The sequence below is a fragment of the Lolium rigidum genome, chromosome 1 (genome assembly GCF_022539505.1).
Source record: "Lolium rigidum isolate FL_2022 chromosome 1, APGP_CSIRO_Lrig_0.1, whole genome shotgun sequence".
NCBI lineage: Eukaryota > Viridiplantae > Streptophyta > Magnoliopsida > Poales > Poaceae > Lolium > Lolium rigidum.
In genome coordinates, this window is record NC_061508.1 from 57,351,355 (window position 1) to 57,376,064 (window position 24,710).

Below are 24,710 nucleotides of genomic sequence, written 5' to 3' on the forward strand. Positions count from 1 at the left end.
CGGAGCTTTATTTGAAGTTTTACCTCACTGTATAGAAGGAGGTTGTGTTGATCTTATGTAAACAGCTCGTGTGTACTTCTATAGACATACCTTGGACTCGCATATGTTTCTGTTGTACCACTCTGAGAGATGTAATATGGGTGGAACGGTGTTTCACTTGTGTTATGTCAACGACTTGTGTACTACACCATGCAGTGGTACGCTGGGTCATCACAGAACATGAGAAAAGAGATATCATCCACCGAGAAGGAAGAAGAGGCGGGACGCGGGTAGAAAGGACGGGACTCATCAAAGGTGACATCCCGAGATATGCACATCCGACGAGCAATAGGATCCCAACACTTATATCCCTTATGCTCAGGGCTGTAGCCAAGGAAGACACACTCAACTGATTGAGCAGTTAGCTTGGTACGTTCGCATGGAGCAAGAAGAACATAGCAAACGCAGCCAAAAAGACGAAGGGTCGAGTAATCAGGAGTGTGACCAAGCAAGACGCTCAAGAGGAATACCACCTGCAAGGCTGTGGAGGGTCGAAGGTTGATGAGATAGGTGGAAATAGACACAGCCTCAGCCCGTAAGTGAGGAGGAAGAGAGGCAGCGATCATCATCGCACGGGCCGTCTCAAGCAGGTGGCGATGCTTGCGCTCAGCCCACGCCATTTTGGGCATGGGCGCTGTAGGTGAAAACTGGGCAAGAGTACCCCGCTCAAGAAGAAAACCACGCAACAGCTCGGGAGATATACTCACCGGCAGTAATCAGCCCGAAAGACACGTATAGGTGTGGAAAACCGAGTATGGACCATGGCAGCAAAACGCTTATATATCGAGAGAACCTCGCTGCGAGAAGTCATAAAATAAATCCAAGTGTGGCGAGAGAAGTCATCGATAAAAAGAACATAGTAGCGGTGGCCCCCTTGGAAGCAAAAGGAGCCGGACCCCATACATCGAATGGACCAAATCAAACGGACGCCGAGATACGTACGCACTAGTAGGATAAGGTAACCGATTCTCGCTACCAAGCCTACAACCCTGACAACCCTGAAGCGAGACATCTCCTGAGACAGGCCCTAGAAGACCTCGACGAAGTAAAGATGACAAGCGAGAACCACAAAGATGACCAAGACGATGGTGCCACTGCTGAAAGGAGGTGGTGGTGGAAGCAGCAAGCACACATGGAGCGGTCGAGGAAGTGGTGGAAGAAGGAACATGAAGCCAGTCAAGCTCCCAAAGTCCTTGAGAGTCACGGCACCGAGGGCCAGCCCCAACCAGGGCCCGAGTGTGAGTGTCCTGAACAGAACAAGAATTAACATCAAGAATGACCCGACAACCAGAATCAGTGAGTTGAGCAGTGGAAAACAAGTTCATGGTAAGACGGGGAACATGAGAAACATCAGGAACGGAAAAGGAGGAAGTAGAGAGAGTGCCACGACTAGCAACAGGAAGAGAAGTACCATCGGCAGTAAGAACACTAACAGGAAGAGGAAGAGATCGAAGAGAAGAAAGAGAGGAAGAATCAGGAGACATGTGAAAAGAAGCTCCAGAATCCAGAACCCACGAAGATGTACCTGACTGTGGAGAGAAAAGAGTCGCGGAGGCAGCAACACCCGTCGAAGCAGAGCCGGAGGAGGCAAGGAGACGCTAAAGTCTCACTATATCCTGCTAAGTGAAGCCGGTGGTGACATGCGTTGAAGGTGGAGCACGAGGAGGCACACCCCGCTGCTTCTGGTAGCAGTCAGACTCAAGGTGACCAGACCTCCGACAGTGAGTGCAGAACCGAGGAGGGCGAGAGTGACCCCCACCGCGAGAAGAGCGGGCTCCTCCAGAAGCAGCATGCACTGGTGTAGGAAGGAGTGGCGGTGCAGAAGCAGTGGGAACTCGAGCAGCAAGAACAGAGGGTGTCCCAAGCAGTCCAGCACCATGCAGACGAGTCTCCTCAGCACGAAGCTCAGTCAGCACCTCTGAGATAGGAACACGGCCTCGGGCAAACAACTGAGCACGACGGGGCTCAAACTCTGGACGAAGTTGAGACAGGAACTCATGGATCCTCTGAAAGTCCATATCTGAACGTACTGTCCGGCAACACTGGCAAGTACCACAGACAGCACTGCGAAGGGAGTCAAGCTGGCGCCAGATCGCCGCACTCTGGGTGTAGAGCTCATCAGCAGTAGAGTCACCCTGCTGAAGATCATGCTCCTGACGCAACACTAGGGATGGAATTCGAGCCGAGCCGAGCCAGCTCAGCTCGACTCGCTAAAACTCGGTCAACAATCGAGTTAGCTCGACTCGACTCGTTTAACAATCGAGTCCGAATTTGAAACTTGGCTCGACTCGCAAAACTCGCGAGTAACTCATGAGTAGCTCGTTTAAAACTGTTATATAGAACATGTAAAATGTACAATATATTTTCCCGAATATTTGAGCATGAATGATGAACAACAAGCATTATGACTATGATACCAGAACAATATAAACCATACCGATCAATATATCATGAGAATAAGATTGCAAAGTTGAGAAACCACAAATATACTTTTGGCGGGCTTGGGCCGACTCCCTTTTTACCGAGCTAAACGAGCTACTCACGAGTTCGATGAGCTCGGCTCGTTTAGCTTGAACTTGTTTAACGATAAAATATGAAACTCGGCTTGGCTCGTTATACACCGAGTTCGAGTCGAGGCGAGTCGAGTCGCGAGTTACTCAATTAGCTCGCGAGTTTCGAGTTTTAATTCCAGGTCCTACGCAACACATACAAGTACAGAGAATCCCCAGAAGGCTGATAGCGGTGACAAAGGTGAGACCACATCTCAGCAACAGTAGCGAGGCCCATAAACTCAGAAGCAAACTGTGGCTGAACACTCTGCGAAAGAACAACAGCAGCTCTAGCATTTTCATCACACCATTGAGTAAACAGAGCCAAACTATCACAGTAGAAGCCAAGAGCCTCTGAATAGGCAAGTACCTGCTCCTCATATGTCTCATCAGCAGCAGTCTCGGCAGACTTGGCTACATCCCGATCAGCCTGAGTAGCATCCGCAGCAAGAACCAGTGGCACGGACGGAGGGGTAGGAGGCACAGGAGCAGTGGGGTGCGGCGGACAAGAGACCTCGCCGGTAAGAACACCCCATAGCCGAAGTCCACGCATGTGAATGCGCATAAAGGCGGCAAACTCTCCATAGTTAGTACCATCAAAGATCACGGGGCATCGAGGGATACTGACATAGCCAGACAGGGAGGAGGCCATCTTCCCTTTTTTTTTTGTCAACACTCAGGTCTGGATATGGATCCGGTCGAGCTGATTTTCGTGCAAGCGCACGAGGAGCCCTCCCGTGGCTAGCAGATGGCCGAAATGGAGGCCACCAACGCGTGAAGGCCGGGGCCGGCCAAGGGGCGGCCGGAGCAGGCCGGCAGGAGGCGCAGCCGGGAGCGGCCGGGGCGGCCAGCAGCGGCCGGGGCAGCCCGTGGTAGGTTGCGGCCGAGGCTGCACGGTAGCAGGTCGACCACAGCCGGGAGCGGACGGGGCGGGTGATGGCCGGGCACAGCCAGCCAGTGGAGGGCGGCGCCGGGGCCGATGATGGCCGGAATGGGACCGGCCATCAGCAGAGGGGACGGGAACGGCCAGATCTTGGCCGGCTTGAGGCAGCGGGAGCTCCAGATCGAGCTCCAAAACGATAAAAACAGTTAGAAAAACTCGATCCCGATACAAACGGGAGAGGAGAAAGAAGGTGAAGCAGCAGCAGCCGGAAAGATCATCGGCGGTGGTGCGGATCGAGCACGGAGTTGCAGCGTGCAGAGAGCTAAACCAAGAGCTCTGATACCATGTTGAGGAATAGCAACTAGTATTCACAGTGGGCCAAAGGCCAGTACATGTATAAGGGTACAATATGCAGGGAAACCCCTCACACTATAGGAATATACAGTATAGGGGACTACAGGGGACTATACACCACTAACACCACTAACATAGCAAATGCCGCACATGGTCTTTCCACTGCCTGTTGGCGCAGCGACCAACACACTGTCATCACTGTTATATAAGGCATTGAACACTTGAGTCTGAACAGGGTTGAAATGTTTCAAGGAACTATAAAGGCCTTCAAATCGTGCATCTCTTAGTGCGGTGACAGGTAGTGGCTGCAGATCAAGCAATTCGGTTGGTGGAGCATGTTTGTCTGGAAGAACCAAGTGCTTAAAAGGTACAGGAAGAACTTCCTGAGATCCAAGCCACTTGTCGGATACGGCACGTATAAAGTACTGAGGGGGCAGTTGTTCACATATTGGCACTGTGAAGTTAAGTGTATGATCCTCTCCAGGTATTGTTTCTTAAGCAAGAAGTACTCATGGTGAAGAATGCACTCGCTGTCATTGTCCTCAACAAGAACCCAGAAGGGCTCCACATAACCATGTACCATATCATCCCATTGAAAATCAGGTGTTAGAGTCAGCTCAAAACACAAAACTGTACGAGTAATAGGTTTAACATGGGCTGAAAGATTCAACTTTGGTAACTGGTGGATGCACTTGTGTAGTCGCCTCCCCATCTTTGGATAACGGATTAGCTCACCAATTTCCTGTGAAGATAGATCATAGTATCTCTCCCAAGCCAATTCCTTTTTCTCCAGTTTCATCAGAATTTCATTTGGAATGCCAGGAAATTGGCGCAAAGGAGTTTGGACACTCCACATCTGCTTATCGATCATCTTGTTAAGATTCCGAGCCTTGTCTGCTAGTTGAGCCCATCATCTCTTCAAAACCATCTCAAATAGTGCTCGTACAAGGCGGCCAGCACTCTACATCATAGAGAAGAATATATGAATATAAGAATAACTAAAATAAGCTAGTAATTCAAATTAAGAAACTGCACTCAGAAGAGAGAACATGTTGGTACCTGTCTAATATAGATCATATCAGAACCAAGGGAGAGGCCCTCCAGTTTTAGCCTCGAGATATATGCTTGGAGCAGAACATTAATCTTTGTGCCAGGCTCCTCCAAGTTCTCTTTCACAGGAATTGGCACATGGTCCAAAAGCTTTGCCAGCTCCATCTTCTCATCTTGCCTTACAATAACATACTTAAATTCTTCACTCAGAGAGAACAGTTGGCACAGCTCAATATACCCCATCGTAGGCTTTAGGTACTTGTTATAAGTTGAAATAGTCCTGTGACTGATATAATAATAGCTAGCAATCCTCCCCAGGTCAGTGAGCTGAAGGTATCCTGTTCTCCTATCATAGTTAATCAAATTGTTCCTATCCAACAGATTTGCAGCAGAATGTACCTGCAGTCACGCATACAGGATTCAGTAGTGGAACAGTAGGGCCATATCAAAATACAAGTATACAATAATTACTGACTAGATGGATCAAACACTTCTCTAATATCTTGCACTAGTATCAAGATGTGCGTTCAATAACGGAGTTTATTTTGGCACCATTGGAAGGAATGGGATAAAATACCTTATCAGCATAAGTGCTAAATTTTCGTAACATGCATATAAAATACCCAAAAAAATGATCAGGCGTTATACCCAAGAACAATCATTCAATGTTACTACTCTACAAACTGGGGCAACTACAGAACATCTGGCAACAAAACTGTGATGCTACTGATGATCTAATGCAGCCATTTCAGTGTTAAGGAAATAACTTTCAACTGATTCTCTGGTAATGGCCAGAGGATGTCATTGCACTAGTACAGTACATGCCATTTGACACACAGTATTTCGAGAACATGACATTTCAATAGTGAACCTCTCTCAGACAGCAGGAAAAGTTTCAGGAGGGATTATTTATGCACAGTAATTCTTGAACTTAAAGATACCATAAACATACTTGGGCACAGCTTAGAGAAAACCTAGAAAACAGTTGGCCAGTACAAGTATGCAATTAAAGGATATATACAAGCAAAATAGCCAACAAGGTGCTCGAGAAAGAATATGTCAGTATGAGGGGATTACTGTGGAACTTCAAAAAAACAGAACGGAGTGTGCATATACTTACCAAGTCAGCTCTCCTTTCATCTAGTGTTTTGTCTCTCTCCAAGATATCTTCAGGTAAGCCATACAGTGTTGGATTCTGGAGCATTCGGATATAGAGGTAAGTGCAGCCCAGCCATGAGCATGCCTCCTGGGCATTCTGAATAGTTCCTAGAACAATCTCTGCGTTCAATTGATCAGCCAATCTGGATATAAACTGACTCTCAATAGGCAGCTGCTGATTCATTAGGGATAGGTACTACTGCAATTCACTGTGTCCTGTCAAGATTATTCCCTCTCCATGTGTGTCATACTGAGGCCTGCCTGCACGACCAAGCATCTGCATTTTTCGATGACATCCAGTGGACTTAGTTCTGTCCAAGCACCCTTTTCCGGGCTGTAAATCTGGGTACCCTTTATAATAACAGTGTGTGCAGGTAGATTGACCCCCCATGCAAGGGTGGCTGTCGAAACAAGAACCTGTATATGCTTATCAACAAAAAGTCTCTCAACAAGTTCACGGTCTACCCTTGCCAAACCAGCATGATGGATAGCAAACCCGTAGGGCAGAAGGTCTTTAAGATCGCTACTTTTGACAAGTTCTGCATGAGCACAAAGAATCTCTTGACTTGCAGAGTCAGCCTTCAGAAAGCGGGTCAATGTGTCATTAGCCAATGCAGTGTCTCTGATGGCACAAGCAGTTTTCGCTGTCTCCTTCCTTGAGTGTGCAAGCATAAGCACTTGGTGTTTACCAGCAGCAACCATAACCTTCTCATAACAGATCTCATTCATCAACTGAAACCTCTGCAGTGGCTTCCTCAATATGATCCCAATGTACTGTTGAGCAAGAGGGCAAGGTCGGTAACTGTTATCCAAATAAATGGAAGAGGCCATCAGGGTGAACACGCAAGAACACCGCCACATCTTTATAGTTTGGTAGAGTTGCAGAGAGACCAACTAGGCGGATATGTTCCTTGGTCATTTCAATCTGCCGTACAGTTCTAGAGACAGTAACCAAGGAAAAAAATAGCACGCTATTTCACACTAATAGCGGCGCTATAGCGTATTTACGAGTTGAACGCTACGCTATGCATTCTAGGCACGCTATGACGCTGCGCGCGCTAAAGATGCGTTATTTCACGCTATTTGGCGCTATTCGCTATTCCGCATAACACGCTGTTTTGTAGAGTAGTTTTTTAGTAGCTCATTCCATATTTTGACCCACTTGCGTATCCTAAATCCCTAATCCAGACAACCCTAGACTAAGAAACTTAGATCACACACTCCTTAACTCCTTGTCACCTGCTCTGCCCGGCAGGCGACGACGTGACGACACAGCTCCGCCCCCCTTCTCCTCTGTCAATCGGTGGTAAGCGGCCACGCCTAGCTTCACCTTCACGCCTTCACCCCGTGCCTCCGTTTCCCTCCTTCAATCCTTCTAGTTCGGGACAATGTGAACGTGAACTATGGTTTGTGATTTTGAGACTATGTCATATCAAGTTATGGACTATGTGAACTATCTCTGGTTGATGTTTGGCTGCAAAATATCATATCCGAGATTTTATAGTTGCAGAGTGCTATATCTATTATTATATATATGCTGAAATCCTGAATTTTCATTTTTTTTTGTTAAACGCTATTTTGAAAAATAGCACGCTATTAGCACGCTATAGCGTCTATAGCGTTTTTCTAAAGCCCACGCTATTTGTGTTACCGCGCTATTTTTTTCATTGGATGATACTCTCCAGAACAGGCCCTCTGTTATCATGAAATAAATGGATTTCATCGATGTGTTAGATGTATATATTTGTCTATTGTAGTTTCCCCATATGTTAGGGGGCTTTCTGCATATGTGCACCTGTACATGTACTATATATTGTGGCCTTTGGCCCCCTGGTAATACAACAAGCATATTTCCCTAACATGGTATCAGAGCAAAAATTGATCCCCTAGTTTCCGGCCGACGTTGCTTGTTCATCTCCATCGTCGCCCGTCTGTCTGCCCCCGTCCTCGATCCACGCACGCAGCGCCAGGGCCGTTTTCCTCTGGCCGATCCCGCCCGCGCCGACTCTCCCCCGACGCCCTGCTCGATTTCTTCTGGCCGACTCTCCCCCGACGCTCTGCTCTCTCCCCCACGACACAGCGCCAGGGCCGGGCCGATCTCCTCCGAGTCTGCTGCTCCTCCGGCTCGATCTGCCATCTCCTCCGGTTCCCGATTGATTCCCGTCCCGTGTCTGCTGCTTCCCCGCCTCGATCTGCCACGGCAGGGCGGGCCGATCTCCTCCGAGCTCTGCTGCTTCCCGTGTCTGCTGCTTCCCCGCCCCAACCTCAGGCTCCGCCCGCCCGCTCGGTTCGGCCGCCTCCGCCGATCTCCGCTCCTTCGTTCGGCCGCCTCCGCCGATCTCCGCTCCTCCGTTCGGCCCCTCCGCTCGGCCCCTCCGCTCGGCCCGCTCAGCCATCTCCGTTCGGCCGCCTCGGCCCATCTCTCCGCTCGGCTGCCTCCAGTTCTGGCCGCTCTGCTCCCGATTCTGTTGTTCTCGTCTAGTTGTTTCTGATCTGCAAAAAAAAAAGCAAAAAAAAAAGCAAAAAAAAAAGTCTTCCTCGGGCTATGTTGCGATCCCTCGCTGCCCGGTGATCTTTGATGGCGCGAATTACCCTGATTTCGCTGCCTTCATGCGCGTCCACATGCGCGGTCTTCGTCTTTGGGGTGTTCTTTCTGGCGAGGTCTCCTGTCCGCCGCGCCCCATTGCTCCTACGGTGCTCGTTGCACCGCCACCTGTTGCCCTTGCCCCCGATGCTACTCGAGCGGATAAGGATGCGGCCAAGAGTGCCGATGACACTCTGCTCCGGCTGATTATGACCGGAAGGTCCAGGACCACTCTACCGCCGTTGCGACTTACCAGCTGGATCCGACCGAGTACACTCGGTGGATAGATGAGGATGCTCGTGCCGCTGCTGTTCTCACTTCCAGGTGTTCCGCCTCGATGTCTGCTGCTGAGTTTATGAGTCTTCCCACCGCTGTCGCTCGGTGGGCTTTTCTTCGTCGGCGCTATCGGCCGTCCGGGGATGCTCTCTATCTGTCTCGTGGTCCGCCGAGAGCATGCCCTTCAGCAGGGTGATTCTACTATTGATGAGTTCTACACTCGAGTGCCGCTATTTGGCGTTAGCTTGATTCTCTCCGTACGGCCTGTGTGTGCCACCTGTCCCCGTTGTCCGACCGTGCGCGCGGATCTGGAGTTTCAGCGCGTTTTTGAGTTCTTGTCGCGGCTCCGTAAGGAGTTTGAGCCGCGCCGGGCCCAGCTGCTTGCCCGTGGTCGTGTTTCGCTCTCTCAGGTCCTTGCTGAGCTTCATGCTGAGGAGACTCGTCTTCGTGGTGCTGGTCTTCTTGAGGTTCCCTCTGTTCTTGCTGCTCGTGGCTCTTCTGTACCGTCTGCTCGTGGACCTCCTACGCCACCGGCTTCGTTGCGCCCTCCGCACGGCCCGATACTTCCTACTCCTCCGAGTCCGGGGTCGGCGTCGGCCCCGGCAGCCTCGTGGTTCGACATCACCTCCTTGCACCTACCGTGGCGGGCCCGGCCACACTATCTCTACATGCTGGCGAGAGGGATCCCAGCTTACGCCCGCCGCATCTTACTCGTCGTCGAGCTGTTTCTTCGGGATCTTCTCGCTGTTGCGCTCTCCGATCGGGACATTATCCGTGGTCTTCGTGGTCTACTCGCCGGTACGAGGCTCTTCCTCGACGGTATCGCTGGTTCTCGTGCTCGGCTCTTCCGGCACCGCGCGACCACCACCTTCCACACGAGTCGAGTACGTCATCCCCGTGGTATCCGGATTCCGGAGCTTCTTTTCATATGACCTCTGCGTCTTCTATTCTTTCTCGCTCTTCGCTCTCTTGTTTCTCCTGTTCGTGTTATCACGGCTGATGGTACTTCTCTCCCCGTTTCCGAGTCGAGGCACCCTTTCTACTACCTCTTTCTCTCGTTCTCGATGTTTCCCATGTTCCTAGTCTTAAGATGAACCTGTTTTCCGCTAGTCGACTTATCGATTCTCGGTTGTCGCGTCATTCTTGACGCTGATTCTTGTGTCTGTTCGGGACCGCCGTACACGAGGCCCTGGTTGGAGCTGGCCCTCGCAGCCTTGAGTCCCCGGGGCTCCGGGAGTTAGATCGGCTTCGTGTTCCTTCTACTCGCCACTTCATGCTGCGGTTCTCCTGCGGTTCTTCGCTTATGTCACTGGATCTTTTCAGCGGTGGCATCATCGGCTGGGTCACCTCTGTGGCTCCCGTTTATCGTCATTAGTTCGTCGTGGTCTTCTGGGGTCTGTCTCAGGAGATGTGTCTTTGCATTCGTGTCAGGGTTGTAGGCTAGGCAAACAGATTCAGCTTCCCTATCCTACTAGTACGTCTGTATATCAGCGACCTTTTGATTTAGTTCATTCGGATGTTTGGGGTCCGGCTCCCTTTCCTTCGAAAGGGGGTCATCGATACTATATTTTGTTTATTGATGATTTTTCGCGATACACCTGGTTGTTTCTTATGCACTCTCGCAGTGAGGTGCTTTCTATTTATCAGCGTTTTGCAGCCATGGTTCGTACTCAGTATTCCACGCCTATTCGTGTGTTTCGTGCTGACTCTGCAGGCGAGTATATCTCCCAGCACCTTCGTGGTGTTCTTGCTGAGCAGGGCACCCTTGCCCAGTTCTCGTGTCCCGGCGCCCATGCTCAAAATGGTGTCGCCGAGCGTAAGCATCGTCATATTCTTGAGACTACCCGTGCTATGATGATTGCTTCCTCTCTTCCCCGCATTTTCGGGCTGAGGCTGTCGCTACGTCGACTTACCTCATTAACATTCAGCCTTCTGCTGCCCTTCAAGGTGGCATTCCTCTCGAGCGTCTTTCTGGTTGTTCTCCAGATTACTCGACACTTCGTTTATTTGGTTGCGTTTGCTATGTTCTTCTCCCTCCTCGCGATCGCACCAAGCTGACCGCTCAGTCTGTTGAGTGTGTTTTTCTCGGATACAGTGATGAGCATAAGGGCTATCGCTGTTGGGACCCCGTTGGTCGTCGGATGCGCATCTCTCGTGATGTCACGTTTGATGAGACGCGTCCCTTCTATCCTCGTCCCACCTCGGGTACTTACCCGGTGGATGATATCTCTTTTCTTCTTTTTCCGAATGCACCCCCTGCTATCCCATCTCCTCCCCCTCCTAGTCCTGATGCGCCCCCTTCGGCGCCATCCTCTCCTCCGTCTAGTCCACCTAGTACTCCTCGTTCTCCGGTTTCGGATCCTTCTGATGTTGTTCCTTCTTCCTCTTCTTCGATGAGTTGTCTTCCGCCGATGACCTTCCCCCTTCACGGCCTCGTTCGTCGGCGTCGTGCTCCAGCTCGTTACTCTCCTAGTCGGTATGGTCTTTCCGTCGTTTCCGAGCCGACTTCTTATCGGGATGCCGAGCGTCATCCTGAATGGCAGCTTGCCATGGCTGAGGAGATCGCTGCGCTTGAGCGCACTGGCACTTGGGATCTTGTTTCTCCCCCTTCTGGTGTTCGTCCTATCACGTGCAAGTGGGTCTATAAAATTAAGACTCGCTCTGATGGATCTCTTGAGCGCTATAAAGCGCGTCTTGTGGCTCGTGGCTTTCAGCAGGAGCACGGCCGTGACTATGATGAGACTTTTGCCCCTGTGGCTCATATGACTACTGTGCGTACCCTTCTTGTTGTTGCTTCTGTTCGCCGTTGGTCTGTCTCCCAGCTTGATGTTCAGAATGCTTTTCTTAATGGCGAGTTGAGTGAGGAGGTTTACATGCAGCCTCCTCCTGGGTATTCTGTTCTCGATGGGATGGTTTGTCGTCTTCGACGTTCTCTCTATGGTCTCAAACAGGCCCCTCGTGCCTGGTTTGAGCGCTCGCCTCTCGTGGTGACTGCTGCTGGTTTCTCTCCTAGTCTTCATGATCCCGCCCTTTTCGTTCACACTTCTCCTCGTGGACGTACTCTTCTTCTTCTCTATGTTGATGATATGATCATTACCGGTGATGATCCTCGAGTATATTGCCTTCGTCAAGGCTCGTCTTCGCGATCGGTTTCTTATGACTGATCTTGGTCCTCTTCGCTATTTTCTTGGCATTGAGGTTTCCTCCACTTCGATGGCTTTTCTATCTCTCGGGAAAAGTACATTCAGGATCTTCTTGCTCGTGCTTGCTCTTGGGGATGAGCGCACGGTCGATACTCCTATGGAGCTTAATGTTAAGCTTCGTCCCTACCGATGGTGATCCTCTTCCCGATCCCACCCGTTATCGTCATCTTGTTGGGAGTCTTATTTATCTTGCTTGTCACTCGTCCCGATATTTCTTATCCTGTTCATATTCTGAATCGGTTTGTCTCAGCTCCCACCACTCGTTCACTATAGTCATCTCCTCCGTGTTCTTCGTTATCTTCGTGGCACGATCACTCGTCGCCTTTTCTTTCCCCGTTCCAGCTCTCTCCGGCTCCGGTGCTATTCGGATGCTACGTGGGCGAGTGATCCTACGGATCGTCGTTCGCTTCTGCTTCTTGTGTGTTTCTTGGTGGTTCGCTTGTTGCTTGGAAGACAAAGAAACAGGTCGCAGTTTCCCGTTCGAGTGTTGAGGCTGAGTTGCGGGCTATGGCTTTGTTGATTGCTGAGGTGACTTGGTTACGGTGGTTGCTTGCAGATTTTGGGGTCTCTGTTACGATACCCACTCCACTTTTGTCTGACAGTACAGGTGCTATCAGTATTGCACGTGATCCGGTCAAGCATGAGCTGACCAAGCATATCGGTGTTGATGCTTTTTACACACGTGCACAGGTACAGGATGATGTTGTTGCGGTTCATTATGTGCCTTCAGATTTGCAGTTGGCGGATTTCTTTATGAAGGCACAGACTCGAGCGCAACATGATTTCTTACTCTCCAAACTCAGTGTTGTGGATCCACCATGAGTTTGAGGGGGGGTGTTAGATGTATATATTTGTCTATTGTAGTTTCCCCATATGTTAGAGGGCTTTTGCATATGTGCACCTGTACATGTACTATATATTGTGGCCTTTGGCCCCCTGGTAATACAACAAGCATATTTTCCTAACAATTAGAAGCTTCACCATTTGAGTATAGGTTCTATCACCTGATTTCCTCGTGACAATGTCCCATTTCTCAGGCGTAGTGACAACTATCAGCCGATGATGCCGCCGATCGTCCGCCACCATCCAAGAGCAACCAGGGAACGTGATGCGGAAGAGATCTGCGACGTCCGGGAGAGAAGAGGAGACCGATCATGAACATACCGCCGTCGTCGGGAGAGAAGGCGAGACCGGGCGACGGCGCGCTGATCTCCACAGACCACGCGCGGCGTCGGTCTTCCATGCCAGGTGACGACTAGGTGAGGGCGTGCGGCTCGCCCAGGTGCGGTCGAGCACACTAGGTGCGGCTCGACCATGCCAACGTGGACGAAAACCAGTATCCACTGTGTAAAAAACCAGGTTCAAAACAGCTAATCAGTAGTGGGTGGGGGAGTTAACTGTCCGGTTTTGTATACTTAGGAGGTAATTGCTCCACTTAATATATAAGGGTGGTTAGCGCCCCAAACCTTATAGTTAGGTGGGTGATTTGGACTTCTTTCGAGTTAGTTCACACCGAATTGTGGTCGAATTGGAGGTAGTTGTTGAGCTACGTTTCAGAGGGAGGGCGAGCTTGTTCCTCTGGTTCGGCGGGGGATGTGCTGATTAGCCGGGTAGGCGTGTGCCTCCCCATCAACGCGTGCCTCCCGGAGCGGTGACCGGTGTCTAAGCTTGATGAATATTTTGATAAAAAATTAATGAATATTTTACAATGCGTCGAGTTCTTCGCTGCATGGAGCTGTGGCGACGATGGTGCCAAACTCCTTGTTCATGCTCTGTTTCTTTGACGCTGATTGTACAACTTTAACTTTGTTTTTATGGTGATGACCCAAGCGTTAGGCTGCAAATCAGTGATTAGATTAGTCATAGTAGGAAGTAACATAAATTAGTAATATAACCAAAGTAGTACTATTATAGTAGTAGATGATTTTATGGAGTTAATTACTGCCTTTGTTTCAAAGAACAAGGCGCATGCCTATTCAAACTTTGACCATAAAAATTATGCAAAAAAATCTTGATAATATTATATATAATTAATATCGTTGGATTCGTATTAAAAAGCATTTTTTAATAATGTTAATTTCATACAAATATTTTTTATATATTTAAAGTAATTTTTTAGAAAAGAAAGCACGAAAACGAGAACATCTTATTATTTAAAACGGAGGGAGTAGTTTGTAGACTTATTGTATCCTGTGAACTGTGATGTTACTCTCTTCTCATTAACTTGTTGCCACATCATCAAATTTATTGAGTTAAACACTAAATTACTATGAAAGTTACTTGCACTATCTAACTCTTAGATTGATCGGTATATTTTTTTTCGATAAATGATGCTTTATTAATTTTGGGAAGCAATTACATCCAGCCTCTGCATAACCAGGATGCACACAGCCGTTCAAGTGTATGGATTCAAAGTATATAAAAACAAGGCGAAATACATATCGAAACGATGAATCATATGACGCCTAGGGTGAGGGTGGCGCTGCAATCCGTAGACTATGCTGCCATCCATGTAGGGAAAAAATATCCCTCGCCGTAGCCTCCAACCGTGTACAGACCTCCGTAAATAGGTCTCGGTTCTCCACTCGCTGAAGAGGTAACCACGAACGGAGAATACCTGTACATCTGTAGATGACCTGTAACAAAGAACAATTTTTATCGTTAAAAATCTTGTCATTTCTACTTAGCCAAAGCGCCAGATAACTGCTAGCGCCCCCATCCTAAGAAGCAACTTAAACCTTGAATCGATAACGTGAAGCCAGTTGCAAAAGACATTGGCCACACTAGTCGGGGGATACAGGGTAGACGCTACTTGGATGACTGACCATATAGATCTCGCGAAATGCCACTGGAAAAAAGGTGTTTAATGGTTTCATCATGATGACAGAAAACACACCGTGAACTTCCGTGCCAATTCCGCTTAACAAGATTATCTTTGGTAAGAATAACTCCTCGACGAAGGTACCATCCAATTTTTTTAATTTTTAATGGTATCTTCATCTTCCAGATTTTCTTATTATTATCAACTGATATATCAGAATGAAGGATCGCATTGTATAAAGATTTGACTGAGAAAGTGCCATCTACATGAAGATCCTATCTAAATTCGTCCGGTTCAGCCGATAGGTGAATATCTCCCAGCCGGTGAATTAGAGCATTCCATGCCAATAGCCTTTGTCCAAGCAAAACTCGTCTGAACGTCATATTCGGGGGTGAGGTAGCCATTACTGTGGCAATGGTATCACCTTTGCGACGAACAATACTATACAAAGCAGGATACTATTCACTTAAGGAAGCATTGTCTAACCAAACATCTTCCCAGAAACGTATCTGTTCTCCATTCTTAATCGAGAAAGTACCATGGCGAAAGAAGACATTCTTTGTCGCATGAGTCCAGCCCAGAAGTGAGAATCCCCAGGTTTCCAAACCACTTGGGATAATGTCTTCGAGCCAATATACTTTCTCCGAAGGATAGTTTGCCATATCTCATCCTCGGTAAGAAGCTTAAAAAGCCATTTACCCAGCAGAGCTGAATTCTTGACCTCCAGGTCGTGAACTCCAAGTCCGCCTTGATCTTTGGGACTACAAACTATACGCCATTTCACCAGTCGGTATTTCTTTTTCTCGATGTCCCATTGCCAAAAGAATCTGGATCGATAATAATCGAGTTTATGCAGATTTCCTTTTGGCAATAGATATTTGTGAGTACCGAATTAATGAGTACCAATCTTCCTCCCAGGGGCAACAATTTACCCTTCCAACTACAAAGGCGTTTTTGTAATCTTTTTTCCACAATTTTCCATTCAGCAATTGTAAATCTCCGATAATGAATCGGAATACCCAAATAGCGAATAGAAAAATTGGCCTTGCCCATAACCAAACAACTCTGTATATAGAGTCGTATCATTTTGGGATCGCCGAAACAAAAATGTCAAAACCTTAGCACAAGTGCTCTTTTCATACTTTTTGTCTAGCAACAGCCAAATGATGCGACGACAGGTGTTTGCAGCTTGAGAGCGACCGAGAACGACCATGTGTCGCTCTTGGAACTCTCTGGTCGCTTTATCGGCGGGACACCTGTGCAGTTCCGTTGGTTTCTTTAGTTCCTGCTAAAGCGTCGCGACTCACGGGCATCCGTTTGATTCTTCAGAAAGTCGAAGAACCGTCAGCAAACGAAATGATCAAGTGAAGTTTGATCCGACGCGCTGCCTGTATGTACCTGTCGGCGCAAAGTCGGGCCGTCGGACGGAGAAAATAAAACGCCAAGTTGTTTGGCGCCACGGCACCACAGGACACGGCGCCTAGAAACCACACCACGCGGCGGCCGGCGGCGCCACGCGCCCTGCCACCTCCCTCCCGTCTCCCCAACCACCTCCATCGGCACCACTCCCCTCTGCTGCAGTGTCCAGTCCAAGCTCGATCGCGGCAGCGCATCCTTCCCCAGAGTCCAGACCGGGCGCCTCTGCCGTCGCCAGCCCACCATGGCCGCGGCGATCCTCCGCCGCCTCAACCCCACCACCGCCACGCTCGTGGCACCGCTACTACCCCTCGCACGAGCAGCCTCCGACTCAACCTCACCGCTCACCATCGAGACCTCCCTCCCCTTCTTCCCGCACAACATCGACCCGCCCTCCCGCACCGTCTCCACCACCCCGGCCGAGCTGCTCGCCACCTTCCGCACCATGGCGCTGATGCGGCGCGCGGAGATCGCCGCCGACTCGCTCTACAAGGCGAAGCTCATCCGGGGCTTCTGCCACCTCTACGACGGGCAGGAGGCGGTGGCCGTCGGCATGGAGGCGGCCATCACGCGCCGCGACGCCATCATCACCGCCTACCGCGACCACTGCCTCTACCTGGCCCGCGGGGGCACCCTCGTCGCCGCCTTCGCGGAGCTCATGGGCCGCGTCGACGGATGCTCCAGGGGCAAGGGCGGCTCCATGCACTTCTACAAGAAGGACGCCGGCTTCTTTGGCGGCCACGGCATCGTCGGCGCGCAGGTGCCGCTCGGGTGCGGGCTCGCCTTCGCGCAGAGGTACAGGAAGGAGGGGACGGTCACGTTTGATCTGTATGGGGATGGTGCTGCCAACCAGGGGCAGCTCTTCGAGGCGCTCAACATGGCCGCGCTCTGGAAGCTGCCCGTCATACTCGTCTGCGAGAACAACCACTGTGAGTTCTTCAGACTTTGGAGTTCAGAGTATGTGGTTGGGTCGGTGCAGTTACAGATCAATTCTAGGAGTATATCGGTGTATTCGATTAATTTGTGCAGATGGGATGGGGACGGCCGAGTGGAGGGCCTCTAAGAGCGCGGCGTACTACACGCGCGGGGACTATGTGCCCGGGCTCAAGGTACAGAGTTGGATGATGATCCTCATCACTCATCAGTTTGGCTCATCTCACAGCTGATGTGCATAAGAAATGGACTGCATAGTGCTGATGGTGTGATGGTTTCTGTTCGATGCAGGTTGATGGGATGGATTTCCTCGCGGTGAAACAAGCCTGTAAATTTGCCAAAGAACATGTTCTTGAGAATGGACCAATCGTAAGTATTCAGATAACTTGGACACTTTCTATCCTGCAGATCCTCTGCATGTACGCCCTTTGGGGAATCCGTCAGTGATGGGTTGAGTCGAAATACTCTGCTTGTTGTTGGCTTATTTCTCATTCCTCTCTTGCATGGATTCAACACTAGATGGTTTTTTGATTCTTCATATATCTTTTCTCGTGCTAGCTTACTATTGGTTGCTGCCCTGCTTCAGCAATGCTATTCTTACTGGATTAAATGGTGAACTTCAGATACTGTTGAATGCTTTGCTGGCGCATTAAGAGCAGCATGCCATTTTTTTAGAACTTCTGGAGGGGAATTCCCCTACCTAAATTTTATTAAAGGAAGCTAAGGCAGCACAACGTTTTACAAACCAGAAATTACAGGGAGGGCACAAAGGGGGACATCCAGGGAGGGTATTTACAACACATGAAACAGAGAGGGGGTGAGATCAATCAGGCCACTCTGAAAACCAAAGAGAGAGCTTGTCATCTTCATTCAGATATTGCTCACGTTGTAGTGTTGTTCAGTAAACTTCAGGAGGAGGACGTAGCCATGTCTTCTATTATCCTGATTTTAACAACTGAATCTCTTCTTCCTTTTCTGTTAAGTGCTTATTTTGCACCTGTGATCTTGTGTACTAAGAGAGTAATCAGTACTCGGTGTGCTTTCAAGTTTCAAGTTTCTCAGTTACCCACAACACATATCATACATTAGATGTATATGGTGAAGTGTTCATTTTAGTTACACATGTGATATCATAGGCTATACTAACTTTCTCCCATATATTATACTCTTAATATAGCTACTGGATAACATGTTCTTGTGTATTCTCCTGGTGTTTCAGATTCTTGAGATGGACACATACAGATACCATGGCCATTCTATGTCAGATCCAGGCAGCACGTACCGCACTAGAGATGAGATTGCAGGAATAAGACAGGTTACGATCGCTGTTTTTTTAGTGTCGCAGTTAACTCTATGCTTGAAATTCGCATGTTCACCGCCAACCAAAAGACTGACAATATTAGTTGTACCTTGATGTAACAGGAACGTGATCCGATTGAGCGGGTCAGAAAGCTGATATTGGCCCATGACTTGGCAACAGCCCAGGAGCTTAAGGTATGCACTGTAACTAGAAAAAACGGAGATACAAAGAAAATCGTAAGTACTGTAACTGAATATTCCTTTTCACCATGACAATCTATTCTCTCTTTTAGGACATGGAGAAGGAAATTAGGAAGGAAGTTGACATTGCAATTGCCAAAGCAAAGGTCTGAAATTCAGCTAGATGTCTTAGACGTTCTTCCATTTATTCGAAATAATAATGGTGCTTACGAGTGCCTCTTGCACAATTCAATACTTGCAGGAAAGCCCAATGCCTGACGAATCCGAGCTGTTCAAAAATGTGTATGTCAACGACTGCGGCCTGGAGGTATGCACATACCAAGGATGATATGGTTCAGTATTTTTCTTTGCATCCGTACAAATTTACAAAATCTAGTTCAATGAGACCATGTAAATCAAAATCCTATTCAAAAAATTGAAGTCACACTGACATTAACTGGACCTAGCCCTTGTAGTGTAGCTCGGTGTGATAGCATACTATCAGCTTTAAGTAAAATTCAGACTTGTGTCGGATAACCCATGTAATTACTGATTGCCTCTTTGCCATGATGCAGTCTTTTGGGGTGGACAGGAAGGTTGTGAGAACCGTTCTTCCTTAGGCTGGCAAGCGACAAGCCTGGCTATTTTGTACTAGTACGATGATACGTGCTGGGGAGGCATAATTCAGTCAGAACAAGGAGTCCTTGGTCGCACTGTCCGTTTTCTGCAGCTAAATAAATATGTATATAGAGATGCATCAACATTTGGAATCTTTACCGCATTGTATTGCAGTCATTTTCCAACTTCTTGTGGACGCCAGTTGAGGATGTGCACCTTAGCTTTTGGTGTTATCTTTTTATTAGGGCGTCTGTCGATTATCATGGTCGATGGTTCATGACAAAATGAGGCAGTGTACAATATGCAGTTGATTGTGTACTTTTTTTTGAAGATAAACGGGCATACATTCATCTGAGCATAGTTCTCTATGGGCATGTGGATGGTTCATGACAAAATTAGAGCATCTCCAGCCGTCTCCCCGACGAGGCCCCTAGGACGTATTTTTTTCATTTGGATGGACGAAAACGGTCGAGCGCGTTTCTGTCTTCTCGTTTTCGTTCGGATTGGGCTTTCATCCATCCGGGGAGCCTAGGCCATCCCCGGCTTCCCGAAACCTGGTCGGGACGCCGGACAAAAAAAAACGCGCGAAACGTCCAGCGGGTCCGTGTTGTCAGCGACAGAACTGGTTGTTCCCTCCACTAATTTAGTTTTCCCTCCAAAATGCGCCTCATAGAACCATTTTCCCCGCCGAACTTCGGAGGAGCTACCGCTATTCTCCCCTTTTATTGCAGCTCCTCCTCTTACCTTCCACCACCATGCCGCCGAAGAAGCTCGCCGATCCGCCGGGCTGGACAAACGCGGAGTGGGCAGCGGATGTGGAGCGGCAGCGGATGTGGAGCGGCAGCGGAACGAAACTCGCGGCAGGGCGGAGAGGGAGAAGAAGTGTAACGCGAAGAGGGTGGCAGTGGTGGCGGACAAACAGGTGAGGCTAATCTTCATTAACTTCGGCCAACCGCGCATTGGCCAATTTCCCGGGCCATGGCCGACCTAAGGTATGATTGACTCTCCTTCCACCATCTCGCCGGCGTCGCCGGCCACGGCCATGTTCCAGGAAACCTACGTCGCCGGCATGGCGGGGTTTACGCCGTCACTACCGGCGTACGACTGTGCGATGTACGAGGGAATCTGTCCTGCCCTGCGACGTGGGACGCTCTTCTTCTCCAACCCCGGGATGCCGCTGCCGAATGAGCCAGTGATGCACGAGATGATTGATGCGTGTAATTGACACGTCCGTTGGGAACCCCAAGAGGAAGGTGTGATGCGCACAGCGGTAAGTTTCCCTCAGTAAGAAACCAAGGTTTAATCGAACCAGTAGGAGTCAAGAAGCACGTTGAAGGTTGATGGCGGCGGGATGTAGTGCGGCGCAACACCGGAGATTCCGGCGCCAACGTGGAACCCGCACAACACAACCAAAGTACTTTGCCCCAACGAAACAGAGTGAGGTTGTCAATCTCACCGGCTTGCTGTAACAAAGGGTTAACCGTATTGTGTGGAAGATGATTGTTTGCAGAAAACGAGTAAAGAATAAGTATTGCAGCAGATTTGTATTTCGAGTATAAAAGAATGGACCGGGGTCCACAGTTCACTAGAGGTGTCTCTCCCATAAGATAAAAGCATGTTGGGTGAACAAATTACAGTCGGGCAATTGACAAATAGAGAGGGCATAACAATGCACATACATGTCATGATAAATATAGTGAGATTTAATTGGGCATTACGACAAAGTACATAGACCGCCATCCAAGCATGCATCTATGCCTAAAAAGTCCACCTTCGAGGTTATCATCCGAACCCCTTCCAGTATTAAGTTGCAAAACAACGGACAATTGCATTAAGTATGGTGCGTAATGTAGTCAACAACTACATCCTTAGACATAGCATCAATGTTTTATCCCTAGTGGCAACAAGCACATCCACAACCTTAGAACTTTTCGTCACTGTCCCAGCATATCAATGGAGGCATGAACCCACTATCGAGCATAAATACTCCCTCTTGGAGTTAAGAGCAAAAACTTGGCCGAGCCTCTACTAATAACGGAGAGCATGCAAGATCATAAACAACACATAGGTAATAACTTGATAATTAACATAACATAGTATTCTCTATCCATCGGATCCCGACAAACACAACATATAGTATTACAGATAGATGATCTTGATCATGTTAGGAAGATCACAAGATCCAACAATGAAGCACAATGAGGAGAAGACAACCATCTAGCTACTGCTATGGACCCATAGTCCAGGGGTGAACTACTCACTCATCACTCCGGAGGCGACCATGGCGGTGAAGAGTCCTCCGGGAGATGAATCCCTCTCCGGCGGGGTTCCGGAGGAGATCTCCGGACTCCCCGAGATGGGATTGGCGGCGGCGGCGTCTCGCAAGGTTTTCCGTATCGTGGCTCTCGGTACCGGGGGTTTCGCGACGGAGGCTTTAAGTAGGCGGAAGGGCAACGCGGGGGCCACACGAGGGCCCCACACCATAGGTCGGCGCGGCCAGGGCCTGGGCCGCGCCGGCCTAGTGTGGCGGCGCCTCGTGGCCCCACTTCGACTCCTCTTCGGTCTTCTGGAAGCTTCGTGGCAAAATAGGACCCTGGGCGTTGATTTCGTCCAATTCCAAGAATATTTCGTTACTAGGATTTCTGAAACCAAAAACAGCAGAAAACAACGAATCGGCTCTTCGGCATCTTGTTAATAGGTTAGTTCCGTAAAATGCACGAATATGACATAAAGTGTGCATAAAACATGTAGATATCATCAATAATGTGGCATGGAACATAAGAAATTATCGATACGTCGAGACGTATCAGCATCCCTAAGCTTAGTTCTCGCTCGTCCCGAGCAGGTAAAACGATAACAAAGATAATTTCGAAGTGACATGCCATCATAACCTTGATCATACTATTTGTAAACATATGTAATGAATGCAGCGATCAAAATAATGATAATGACATGAGTAAACAAGTGAATCATAAAGCAAAGACTTTTCATGAATAGTACTTTAAGACAAGCATCAATAAGTCTTGCATAAGAGTTAACTCATAAAGCAATAAATCCAAGTAAAGGTATTGAAGCAACACAAAGGAAGATTTAAGTTTCAGCGGTTGCTTGCAACTTGTAACATGTATATCTCATGGATAATTGTCAACATAGAGTAATATAACAAGTGCAATATGCAAGTATGTAGGAATCAATGCACAGTTCACACAAGTGTTTGCTTCTTGAGGTGGAGAGAGATAGGTGTACTCGACTCAACATAAAAGTAAAAAAGAATGGTCCTTCAAAGAGGAAAGCATCGATTGCTATATTTGTGCTAGAGCTTTTATTTTGAAAACATGAAACAATTTTGTCAACGGTAGTAATAAAGCATATGAGTTATGAAAATTATATCTTACAAGTTGCAAGCCTCATGCATAGTATACTAATAGTGCTCGCACCTTGTCCAAATTAGCTTGGACTACCGGATCATCGCAATACACATGTTTTAACCAAGTGTCACAATGGGGTACCTCCATGCCACCTGTACAAAGGTCTAAGGAGAAAGCTCGCATTTTGGATTTCTCGCTTTTGATTATTCTCAACTTAGACATCCATACCGGGACAACATGGACAACGGATAATGGACTCCTCTTTAATGCATAAGCATGTGGCAACAATTATTATTCTCATATGAGATCGAGGATATATGTCCAAAACTGAAACTTCCACCATGAATCATGGCTTTAGTTAGCGGCCCAATGTTCTTCTCTAACAATATGCATGCTCCAACCATTAAGGTGGTAGATCTCTCTTACTTCAGACAAGACGGACATGCATAGCAACTCACATGATATTCAACAAAGAATAGTTGATGGCGTCCCCGTAAACATGGTTATCGCACAACAAGCAACTTAATAAGAGATAAAATGCATAAGTACATATTCAATACCACAATAGTTTTTAGGCTATTTGTCCCATGAGCTATATATTGCAAAGGTGAATGATGGAATTTTAAAGGTAGCACTCAAGCAATTTACTTTGGAATGGCGGATAAATACCATGTAGTAGGTAGGTATGGTGGACACAAATGGCATAGTGGTTGGCTCAAGGATTTTGGATGCATGAGAAGTATTCCCTCTCGATACAAGGTTTAGGCTAGCAAGGTTATTTGAAACAAACACAAGGATGAACGGTGCAGCAAAACTCACATAAAAGACATATTGTAAACATTATAAGACTCTACACCGTCTTCCTTGTTGTTCAAAACTCAATACTAGATATTATCTAGACTCTAGAGAAACCAAATATGCAAACCAAATTAGCAAGCTCTAAGTGTTTCTTCATTAATGGGTGCAAAGTATATGATGCAAGAGCTTAAACATGAGCACAACAATTGCCAAGTATCAAATTATCCAAGACATTTTAGAATTACTACATGTAGCATTTTCCAATTCCAACCATATAACAATTTAACGAAGAAGAAACTTCGCCATGAATACTATGAGTAAAGCCTAAGGACATACTTGTCCATATGCTACAGCGGAGCGTGTCTCTCTCCCATACAGTGATTGCTAGGATCCATTTTATTCAAACAAAACAAAAACAAAAACAAACCGACGCTCCAAGCAAAGCACATAAAATGTGACGGAATAAAAATATAGTTTCAGGGGAGGAACCTGATAATGTTGTCGATGAAGAAGGGGATGCCTTGGGCATCCCCAAGCTTAGACGCTTGAGTCTTCTTAGAATATGCAGGGGTGAACCACCGGGCATCCCCAAGCTTAGAGCTTTCACTCTCCTTGATCATATTGCATCATACTCCTCTCTTGATCCTTGAAAACTTCCTCCACACCAAACTCGAAACAACTCATTAGAGGGTTAGTGGACGATAAAAAATAACATGTTCAGAGGTGACACAATCATTCTTAACACTTCTGGACATTGCATAAAGCTACTGGACATTAATGGATCAAAGAAATTCATCCAACATAGCAAAAGAGGCAATGCGTAATAAAATGCAGAATCTGTCAAAACAGAACAGTCCGTAAAGATGGATTTTATTGAGGCACCATACTTGCTCAAATGAAAATGCCCAAATTGAATGAAAGTTGCGTACATATCTGAGGATCACTCACGTAAATTGGCTTAATTTTCTGAGTTACCTACAGAGAATTAGACCCAGATTCGTGACAGCAAAGAAATCTGTTTCTGCGCAAGTAATCCAAATCTAGTATTCACTTTACTATCAAAGACTTTACTTGGCACAACAAAACATAAAACTAAGATAAGGAGAGGTTGCTACAGTAGTAAACAACTTCCAAGACTCAAATATAAAACAAAAATACTGTAGTAAAAAAACATGGGTTGT

General features: G+C 47.8%; 1 protein-coding gene and 1 pseudogene across 1 annotated transcript; one reads left to right on the top strand and one right to left on the bottom strand.

Moving 5' to 3' along the window:
• Nucleotides 1-3,329: 3,329 nt before the first annotated feature.
• Nucleotides 3,330-13,339, bottom strand: LOC124708353 (annotated as a pseudogene).
• A 3,238-nt stretch (nt 13,340-16,577) lies between these two features.
• On the top strand, nt 16,578-19,687 carry LOC124673580 (pyruvate dehydrogenase E1 component subunit alpha-2, mitochondrial-like). The gene is made up of 8 exons (XM_047209632.1): nt 16,578-17,262; nt 17,363-17,442; nt 17,558-17,635; nt 18,486-18,581; nt 18,689-18,760; nt 18,859-18,912; nt 19,008-19,073; nt 19,321-19,687. The coding sequence occupies exons 1-8, from the start codon at nt 16,578-16,580 to the stop codon at nt 19,363-19,365; spliced, it is 1,176 nt and encodes a 391-aa protein (XP_047065588.1). The 3' UTR covers nt 19,366-19,687.
• Nucleotides 19,688-24,710: the final 5,023 nt, after the last annotated feature.

Coding starts and splice junctions, on each gene's coding strand:
- LOC124673580 (XM_047209632.1), top strand. CDS start 16,578: ATGGCCGCGGCGATCCTCCGCCGCCTCAACCCCACCACCGCCACGCTC. Junction 17,263..17,362: donor CGTCTGCGAGAACAACCACT/GTGAGTTCTTCA, acceptor TAATTTGTGCAG/ATGGGATGGGGACGGCCGAG. Junction 17,636..18,485: donor TTCTTGAGAATGGACCAATC/GTAAGTATTCAG, acceptor CTGGTGTTTCAG/ATTCTTGAGATGGACACATA.